At 39.7% G+C, this 11,294-nt stretch overlaps 1 protein-coding gene across 1 annotated transcript; it reads left to right on the top strand.

The window, feature by feature from the left end:
- Positions 1-3,532: 3,532 nt before the first annotated feature.
- On the top strand, positions 3,533-4,690 carry htr1d (5-hydroxytryptamine (serotonin) receptor 1D, G protein-coupled). Its single transcript, XM_034525172.1, has one exon. It carries the CDS (start codon positions 3,533-3,535, stop codon positions 4,688-4,690), a length of 1,158 nt encoding a protein of 385 aa, XP_034381063.1.
- The last annotated feature ends 6,604 nt before the right edge of the window (positions 4,691-11,294 follow it).

Consider the following 11,294-nt stretch of genomic DNA (forward strand, 5'->3'; position numbering starts at 1 on the left):
CATTTAGGCCTGTACTGTTTTGCTGTTGACTATTCCTTTCTAAATGTGTAAAAAAGTTCCCCTGACTTTATTTAAGTGCAACACTAAATTGGAGCAGGGGTTCTATACTTTAACTTCTATCTGGTGTTCAGGAAAGAGCAGCACAAAAGATACCATGTAGGTTTCATGGAGAAGAAAAACAACGAATATATATGCTCTGAATTTAGCATAACGTATTGCCTTCTTGTGTGTCGCCATCGCACTCTCACTATGGATTTGTTTACATATAGTTTTATTTTGATGGTAGACTGAGATATGTGGACGGAATTTGGGTTTTGGCTCTTAAAAACAAGTCACAATGGGATACAAAGAAAATGACTCGGGGATACAATTTCGATTCAATTCAATTCAGTTTATTTTGTATAGCCCAATTTCACAAATTACAATTTGCCTCAGAGGGCTTTACCAATCTGTACACATACGACATCCCTGTCCCAGGACCTCACATCGGATCAGGAAAAACTCCCAAATAATAGAAAAAAAACCTTTCATGGGGAAAAAAGGGAAGAAACCTTCAGGAGAGCAACAGAGGAAGATCCCTCTCCCCGGATGGACAGAAGCAATAGATGTCATGTGTACAGAATGAAAAACAGAGTGATGATGATGAGTGGTATTTTTCAGGAATTTATCTGTATTTGGAAACCTCAACCTAATCATCAATGGTTACCAATAATAACCATATACAATGCAAATAACAAACTGTAAACACAAGTTAACTGCTCTTTCAATGTACAGAGCTTGAAGGGACTTGATCCTCGATGACAACCTCCTTTGTGTTTCAATTGTTGTGCATGAGGAGAACAAGGAATTTGACCTGGTGATCGGACACATTGACAGAGTGCAGGACTGATGCTCATGGTTTAGAATACAGCGATAAAGAGCTATGATTGTTTTGCAATGTTGAGCATGTGTTTGTCTGGGTGGGTAGCATCAGCCCACACTCATTAATTTCCGCAGTAAAAGTATTTATTTTAAGTAATTTAAATCAGTGAATGGAAGAATCATCGTCTCAAAGAGCAAACATTGCACATGAAGAACAAAAGGCTCCGAACTAAGTTTGGTTTATAAAAATGTTCATGCCCACCCGAGAGTCTGGAAATGAATCTGCTAAACGGAGGCTGTTCTCATCTACTATTTAATAAGCATATTTATTGTCACAGCCGAGGCACAATAATCCCCCTCCAGAGCCCAGCTGCCAATCAACACTTAGTTAATGGAGGTGATTTGCAGAGTTGTATCAGGAACAAACATGCACTCAGAAATCAGGCTTGACACTCTTAACGTGCCGGCAGAAGGTTGTGTGGACCGCGACAGAGCAAACATTTGTAATTACTGTGGCGAATACTATTGCTGGTTTTGGCAGCTTTGTTCCTTAATATAACATCACTTCGTAGCTTGTCGATGTGTGAACCACAAAATAGTCTTGAGAAAATAATTAACATCCATACAAATGTTAATCCAATAATCAAATTGTGTATGTTTTTCTCCTTAATCCATTCCTGTTTTAATTGTACAAAATCCACCTCTTGAAAGAAGTCACTTTGGCTTTTGTAAGGCGTGGAAGATTTGGCGGGTAAATGTGTCACTTAATATATACATATATATGTTGTACTATTTCTTATGAAACGTATGTGGTCCGTATCCATGCTGTAGCTCTGAAATAATGAATTAACGTATAGATGGAAAGCTGGAGGGAGAAAATGCCTTCTGTGGTGATTAACAGTGCGCATCCCCACTGGGACACAATACCCCAGTTCAGTTTTTACTGTATCTCTTTCATTGTACTTCAAAGTGAGTCCGCTCCCCATCCTGTGATCGTGATCTGTTACCGGGAGGCAAAACATAGCCAGCGTCTCTTTGTACCAATAACAGCAAATGTGAAGTAAGTTCAGTTTATGAGTCCAAAAGTCTATCTGTGTCCATCTACATGAGAGGAAAACGTTTAATGAGCTTTGTGTGTAGTTTCGACAAAAATGTACATCATAAAATGTTTTGATGAAAATAAAAGGAAATGATTTTGTCTGTTACTATAATATGCTTACTATGTTATATATTTGCAGTCAATCCAAATGAAATCCAGAGGGAATCAGACAGAGATGGAAAGATGAGAACCAATTGTGCATTTTTCTTCCAGTGTTTTTTTAATTTATTTTAGTGACAGAAGAGACAGAAAATGATGAGCCAATGCTGTTGCAATTACATGGTCAGCATCCAAAACCACTAGCCAACCAGAACGTCCCATAATTGTACTGTGGACTATTACATTAGGAAAAGCAGTTGCTATGGCAGAAAACACAAATTTATCCCACCATAATTTGAAATAATATTATTCGTATTAATTTCTTCTATGTTTAGAATTGATGTACATTGGAGACCTTCGTAAAGCACCGCTGCTGTGATTAGTCTAGTGTGCATAGCAACGCAAACGGGTTTTGAATTGACCTAACCTGGAGATTTCAGTCCTACAAAATGTTCTATAAATCAACAGAACGTCTGGAGATGTGGGTGTTAAGTCCGTGTGTCAAGTCAAAATGCTCCATTAACAGGTTGAGGTTGAGTTTACAGATTGTTCATCTGCATTTATCGCCCCTTGTGTGTGGGCTTTGTCATGTAGGAGGTTTGTTTGTGTATGCATGTGTTCAGTATGGGGGAGGGGATGATGGTAAAGTTGAATATAACTAATCCTCGTTCATATTTCTCATTCTCATTTGTCTCCCCTAGGTTGAACATGCTGCAGAGGAGACTTCATGACAAAACCGTAGCTATGTAGTACGGACGCTACAACTGAACATTTTTACACCGGGAACCTGAAAAAGCTTTGTGAACGCTACATTTCAGCAAACTTCTATATAACTGAAAAACACTCTAAGGATAAGAAACAATTATGAATAGATGTTTCCTTCGTCTGCATCATGTAACTGTGATGTTCCGGCTTTCCAAAAACATCAAAGACACGAAGAGCAGCCGAGTATCCCTACAAACCTCAATTTAGAAGGCCTCCTATGGACATGAGAACAACGGGAGCAAACCTTGTGTATCTGTTGCCACATCTTCCTACATGCTGCTCCTCGCTTAGATTCACTGAAAAGGAGGAGACCATTAAAGCATTTGATAGAAGGTTTGGTCAGAAGGTGCTGTTGCCAGCTGACTTAGAGCTGAGATAAGAGCATTGGGAAGAGAGAAAAAGGAGCCTGTCTGAATACCAATTAGGATTCGTCTCTCCTGCAGCTACACCAGTGAGGCAAATCAATATCGCAGAGGCGAAATGGACAAATTAGCCAGCTTCAATTACAGGAGCATTAGTGGATGGAATTATACGTTTGCTGAAGGTTGATATGAAATTACGGTATGAATATGAAACAATCTTCTGCATTTTCTACAGCCAAAACCAACAGTGCAATGCCACTGTGCAGCCTGCTCAGTGCCATGCCTGAACTGATGTGGTGAGGCTGGTTTAAACCTGGGAGAACGGTTTAAAAGGCGCAGAGGCGACATGGAGCTAGATAATAGCTCTCTGGACAACTTTACCAGCAACTACACAGAGATTCCTGACGCCATTACACCTCCACCCTGGAGCGAGGCCACGCTGCTCAGCCTCCAGATCTCCTTGTCTGCACTATTGGCTGTCCTCACCCTGGCTACCGTGCTCTCAAACGCCTTCGTCATCGCAACCATCTTTTTAACCAGGAAGCTCCACACACCGGCCAACTTCCTGATCGGCTCCCTCGCCGTCACCGACCTGCTGGTGTCTATTTTAGTCATGCCAATCAGCATCGTCTACACTGTCAGCAAGACCTGGTCGCTGGGGCAAATTGTTTGTGACATCTGGCTTTCTTCTGACATCACTTTCTGCACAGCCTCCATCTTGCACCTGTGTGTGATCGCGTTGGACCGCTACTGGGCCATCACAGATGCGCTGGAGTACTCAAAACGCCGCACCATGCGCCGGGCGGCGATCATGGTTGGGGTGGTGTGGGTGATCTCCATATCGATTTCCATGCCTCCACTTTTCTGGCGTCAGGCCAAAGCCCACGAGGAGCTGAAAGAGTGCATGGTGAATACAGATCAGATCTCTTACACCCTATACTCCACCTTCGGCGCCTTCTATGTTCCCACAGTACTTCTCATCATCCTCTACGGACGGATCTATGTTGCCGCCCGCTCCCGCATCTTTAAGACGCCATCGTCCTCGGGAAAACGATTCACCACGGCGCAGCTCATTCAGACCTCTGCAGCCTCCTCTCTCTGTTCTCTTACTTCTGCCTCCAACCAGGAAGCACACCTACACTCCCTCAATGCGGGAGGTGGGGGAGTTGGAGGGGGAGGATCACCTCTGTTCATGAATAGTGTGAAAGTGAAGCTGGCAGACAGCGTGTTGGAGCGGAAACGTCTGTGTGCGGCTCGGGAGAGGAAAGCAACCAAGACACTGGGCATCATCCTGGGCGCTTTCATCGTCTGTTGGCTCCCGTTCTTTGTGGGCACGCTCGTCATGGCCATATGTAAAGAGTGCTGGTTTGATCCAGTGCTTTTTGATATATTTACCTGGCTAGGATACCTGAACTCTCTTATCAATCCGGTTATCTACACCGCATTCAACGATGAATTCAAACAAGCTTTCCAAAAACTCATGAAATTCAGACGGTTCTCCTGAAAAATAACAAAACTGATTAAAACTCTCTTGGAAAACAGGCAGTGAAAAAGAGCAAAAGATGCAGACTAAATAATAATGATAATAGAAATACTGACACTTAAATGTCCCATCTTGTGAACACATGCTAATTGTGATATATTTTTGTTAACAGCTCTGTGCCATAGCTCTTTAGATAGCATATCCTTCATATAAACTTAGGCATGCATGCTAAATAAGAGAATATTTTGAGCCCAAAGAATTTTGGAACTCATCTTAAAAAGATAAAGAAAGAATATGTTAAGTCTATTTAATGTCACAGGGACAAAAAAGCAGATGTAACAGTTTGGAAAGAGCAAACTAAGAGAGACTGGGTTTAATCCAGCGTAAATGAAAAGCCATGAAATATGTGTTGTCTTAATCTTTGTGTCATTCTATATGCTGCTGTTCCATATAATGTGTCTGTGGTACAGTAAAGTACTTAGAAAGACTGCAAAACTTTTGAGATTCAGTAAGTCGCAATAAATGCAATTATATTTGAAAGTGTGTGTGTGTGTGTGTGTGTAAAGTACAGTTACTTTACTTTAATATATGCGTGTTTGAGGAAGGGAGGATTGTCAAGTGTTTGACATTTATACATGCTATTCTCCAACGAGGCTCGTCTCGTCGTTACAGAAACAGAAATGAAAACAGCACTTCACTCTGCATCTGAATTTTAAGTAACAGCCAAATACCATAGCAACAAATAAACCCTTTAAAAAAAAATGTTATGAAATGATATGCTCGAGCAAAAGGGACAAAGTATGAGCAAATGATCAGAGTCCTGGCTACTGAGGGCAAATTGAGACACATTTTGAGTGATTTAATGTGTCAATGTAAATGCCTGTTTTTTCAGTCATGTGAAAGTGGGTCTTTGGAAGGAACGTTGATTCACTGGTGTTAAAAATTACCACGACAAAGAAGGACCTTGACTAATGTCATTGTTTTAAATAGTGTCTTCATAAAGCTGCTGTTTTTACAGGAGGCAAAAAAATGAACTGATGAGCAACTACATTTCTCTCACTGTCACAATTTGAATCAACTGAACAACTCTTAATAATAATAATAATAATAATAATAATAATGCCTGGACCTTATAAAATGTTTGATGCTTATGTCTGTCTTGATGGTGAACTACAAGCAACTAAGCCTAGAAAAATGATCCGTACCACATTGGCTCACGATTGACACAATGCTTAGGGCACATGTTAAATTACTATTATTATTATAATATGCATATTCAGACAAGATGAGAAACCACATGGTGGGTTATTCGGCTGCATGTTTCCTTGAAGATATTATGGAAACATGAAAGATGTGGTTAACTTTGTATTTGTGACAAGCAATGAGAAATTCCATCAAATTAAGTAATAAACACGTTGAAACAATAAAGAAGTGCTGAGTGAATTTAAGAAATTAATGCATTTAAGGCAAACACACAAGCTTAGTTTAGAAACAAAAGATCTCATTGGTAATGAGTGTGGTAACCTGAGCTGCTATACATTTACAGCAGGTCGATTTAGCCCTTCATCAGTGGAGTAGAGAATAGGTTTCTCTAATAATGTACACACTATATGTTTAAGTCGAGACCTTAAAATGTAAAAAGAGGAGTCAGTTGAAGTTGGATAATCCACTGTGGTGGTCAGTTCAGTGTGTTCCAGCTGCCTTAGATATCCTGCAGGCATCTGTTTAAGAGGCTGGTGGCGGGCATATGAGTCAGAATGAATTTGGTGAATCTTTATTCAGTCCAGTAAGATACAGAAATAAGGAAGTCATTGAAAAGACATACAATCAATTTAGTTTGGGTGTCTTTGCAAGTGACTCCACAGATGCACAACAGACCGGAGTCAACCATCACCAACTCTGGAGCAAGACCATTAGCGACCCAATGGACCTCCACTTGTTTCTGCCATCAATTCTTAATGTTTGTATGTATTTATATATAAATACATACATACATCTCTGTGGTACCACAACTCTTTCCACTGGTCCGAAAATTACAGATGGATGAACCAATGTCTTTGAGACAGTCAGTGCCGGATCAGATTGAATTCAGTCCACATGAAATAGAACTGAAGACCACCTCAGACACTCACAATAAATGTATTATTATTGTGCAATTTGTTTGTTTCCATATCAAAGAGAACTGTGGTCTTAACATCTATTGGCTGTATTGTCATGTAATCTGCTAATTTTCATCTAGTACCATCATGATGTACATTTGTTCTAAATTATCTTAAACCTTGGTGACCAAATACTTGCTAAACTAATAACATTGTATACTTGTGAAGTTTCATTGGCAGTGACACCACATAACATAATGTATCATCCTTAAAACTAAACGCTAGTCTAAGGGTGATATTTCTGCATAATGCTAAAACAGAAGACAATTACCTTTTCAATCAGGAGAGACTCGTCAGATGAAGAAAAGCTCATTTTAAAAATGAAACAGATGACATGTGATGAGTGATACGTCTATGGAGCGTAATCGAGGGGTGTCTGACGTGAGCATCACCTCTAGTGTCTGGACTCCACGGGAGGATTCATCGTGCAACGTGCAGTTCTTCAAATACCATCAATTTATCACCTCCTGCCACCGCTGATGAAGCTGACGAAGCTGCTGAATCTGACAAAACCCAGGCAGAGATGGAGAGGTGGAAGGGCGAGTAACAGCAACATGACAGTACTAAAAGTAGAGAGACGATCATCCTTAAAAAGAGATGGCAGCAAGATAATAGGCTAACGATGTAATTGTGTCGCTGTGCTATTGGATAGAAGAGACCAGCTGATCAGAACAGCTGATATGAAAATCCAAAACAATAACAGCAAGGAAATGATGAGTGAGCATGTCTGAGAGGAGTGAATAGCAGATGTGTGAGAGATCAACTACAGACGTAAGCATGCAAAAGTATAGTCTTTCTGACTGAACATTCGCTAGAGACATCGGTTTATGTAGAAGATATTTTTCCAATTTAATACATTTGGGACTAATTTTACTCATATCTTTATGAGTTAAGTTCTAAAAGGTCATCTCCACATTGGGTGTTAATGTGTAACGTGTCCGTAATGTAATTTTTAGGATCAATTGTAAGTTTATGTAATATAAATTAAATTAGCTTGAGTCAAATCTGTCCCTCAGTTTCAGACTGCTGCTAAGTAGTACGAAAGTCCAAAGGGACGTACTTTTTCTTGGAACATATAGCTACAGCTTTGAATAAATAATTAATTGTCATGGGAGCTAATGACTAATGTGACCAAATTAGTTACAACGTGAATATGCAAAGCTCTGTGAAGAGAGGCCACAGTACCCTCGGAGTGTGATAAAATGTTCCCTCTGAATTTAAAGGTGGGTCACATTAAACAGTGTTAGACAATAAAACCTAATTATACAGAATACAGTGTTAAAGATACCACTATTAGCCCATCAGCTATTGATTTATGCCTTTGGGACTCACTGAGGTGAACAAATGTGTCTGAACTAATTAGCATGCAGTGAAGAAACTGAAACAAATAAAGGAATATCTGCAAAAGTCCCGAGGTAAGACACAAGCCAAACAATTGCTGCATCTTGGGTTCAAACCAGGCGTCATGTGTCTCCCTCCCTGTGTATTCTCAAATAACAGCTAAAATAGTCCCCCAAAAAATGTACAAAATGGAGCCAAAAGTAGTTGTGTCACTCCAAATCAGCGTGGACAGAAGATGGCTTCAGATAAAGTTAGGCTGTGTTGAACATTGCAACCGAAAGGTCATGATGCACTTAACCTCATGTGATTGGCTGTGACTCAATCCATTCTCCACTAAACCAAAGTAGCACAACAGGCGCTGGTAACCAAGTCAGGCCGAGTGGTTCTAAGGTGCCACTTTAACATGTACATCACATCACAAAGTTAAAAGATAAAGCCCAACAGATATTTCAACTCAATATCAGCTGCTTTGAAATAAAATGAATTCCCATGGGGTTTATTTCTGTGCTGATATTTATGAATGATGTTTTGCACCTCAGTCACACCTCATCTATGTAGTTTAGTTATAATATGAATATGAGTTATGAAATATTGATCACCAATGTAGAGAAATGTCAAAATGGCTGTAGTGTATGCACTATTAAAAAAATTAAGTTGAGGCGAGCGCGAACTAACACAAAGTGTGGATCTAATATATACATTTTTAGTTTTCTAAGATTAAGTTGTCGTTAACCTGATTATCAAAAGCTCAAATATCAACATCCTGTCGCAAGTTAGTTTTTCTGTAAAAGAGCTAGAAAGAGAGGACACAGTATATAAATTATGCAATCGTTCTCAAACTGAGATGGACTGCTGTCCACGATGGGTTCACATTTTAAATGACAAGCAGATATGCAATCTGACAAGCTTCTATCCACTTACACACAGTCACTTAGACTGCACTCTGTCCATGCATCTAAAATGCATCCATATTCAGTGTGGTCTCTATGCTTCCTGGGAATCCACATCCACACACACACACTCATTAAAACACCTTTGCTAACTCAACATACATGATCACAAATATGGGAGATTAATGATTTAAGAGGCCACATGAATATTTTACATTTCATGTCATATGTACTGTTGAGGCACAAAGCAAACCTCATCAGGTGGTAATTAAATTAATAAATATGCAGCCTCCATTGAAATTGGAATCGAATTAGTTATACAACACCAATACTACCGCATCCAGAAACATTTTTACTCCAAGTAAACAACAAACAAGACTTACTGAAGGATAAATAAAATCACCATTGCAACATAAACTGAAGTAATCAATCAAGTTCAATTAAATCAATATTCCAAACTCACTGCGGAAGCTGCGATACTTGAATCATGGCCAAGATTAAAAAATAATAAACTAAGGCAATACCAAGAACAGCCTGTGTATACCTGTTTTAGTTGTATATTCAAAATACTAATGAATAAGTAATACTAATAGATTGTTTGAAAGATGACTTTGTTTCCCCAGTCTCCATTGTGTGTTTATACACTTCTTTAGAGACACTCTTTCCACACAAGCTGAGCATTCATCATTCATGTATGGAGCCCCGAGCAGCAAGGGTCCATAAAAACATTGGTTTAAAACATACATGAGCATCAGATGCGGTTTAGACCTCGGTCATATGTCATCTGAACATCTGCAACATGGAGGTGTGATGTAAAGTTTACTACAAGGTCATCACTACCGGAAGTTTGCCAGCAACCGTAATGCCTGCTGTGCAACTAACAGCCCTGACTGAGGCTTGGATCTTGACAGGATGGCGAGGCAGGTTAAAGGAAAGCGATAAAGTCAGTGAGTACGGGGATCCGCTGATTCCACAAAAAGCTCCACATTGGACTCGAGGTTAACCAAGCAAGCAGAGCTTAGTTGGCAGGCTGGAGACTAAAACCATGATAAATAGCTGCAGAGGCCGAATTCAGAAGCGAGTCTGAAAAATAATCCAATAAACCCAGAAGCAGGGAACTGGAATCAGTACAGTATGGTGTGTAGTTTAAGGATTTGTGATGCCCAACAGCAAAAAATATGTTTTATTTAAATTGAGAGCTGCATATGGTTTGAGGCTCTGAATACTTACGGGTCTATTTCAACACCTGAGAAAGATTTTGGTTGACAGCTACCAACGATGCCCCAAAACCAAAACAGAGCAGCAGCAGCTTGCCCCCTCATCAATGTTCCTAGAAATGTTGGGTAGAGACTATGCATCAAAGAACATGATGCATAGTGCTTCACTGCAGTGATATGTGTTGAAATATGTTGGTACTTTCAGTTTCTATACTTCATTAGATTGTTGTATTCTCAATATCAAATTACTCTAATTTATTAAAGGAACCGTGTGTAGGATTTAGGATAATCTATGAGCAGAAATGTAACATATTTGTTTTCTATATGTTTCATTAATCACCTGAAACTAATAATTATGTTTTTCGTTACCTTAGGAATGAGCTCTTCATAACTACATAGGATGTGGGCCCTCTTTCCCTTTCCAAGCGTGTCGGAGAGGACAGGTACGGATAGGTATCTTTAGGATAGGACAACTAGTGGCTACTCTTAGCAATACTCCGTTGTTTAAGAAGATATATAAGATAAATAAATATATAAATTCAGAACAAAATTTGACGTTATTTATAATTTAGATATCGCTACATTTAAAAATGCTCACTTGGTGAATAACCCAGAAAAAGCAAATATCTCATTTAAGTGTCAATACCATAATTAAGACTTCTGAGTGAAGTTAAAGAATGAGGAACACCGACATCTGTCAGTATCAGTCATGGCTTTGCCTCAGCCGGCAGAGGACGTTTACAAATCAACCGTGCCGTACTTGTGTGCACACTGAATTAGGATTTCACTTTGTTTGCAGATGCATAGATCAATTATGGGCTTTTAACTCACACATATTGAGCATCCTTCAATTCACCTGCATGGTTTACTTCCCCTCAGTGGCCGACTCAGTGCTTTGCGTGAGTCTGTGTTTGTGAGGAGCTCTTGGAAGAGAAAACGCAAGGAGAGAGAGAAAGGGGGAAGGGCGAGGGAAAGACACAAACACAGCCCGGTGGTTGTCTGTTTCAGCCAGTAATCC

This window comes from Cyclopterus lumpus, chromosome 22 (assembly GCF_009769545.1).
Source record: "Cyclopterus lumpus isolate fCycLum1 chromosome 22, fCycLum1.pri, whole genome shotgun sequence".
Taxonomy (NCBI): Eukaryota; Metazoa; Chordata; class Actinopteri; order Perciformes; family Cyclopteridae; genus Cyclopterus; species Cyclopterus lumpus.

Coding starts and splice junctions, on each gene's coding strand:
- htr1d (XM_034525172.1), top strand. CDS start 3,533: ATGGAGCTAGATAATAGCTCTCTGGACAACTTTACCAGCAACTACACA.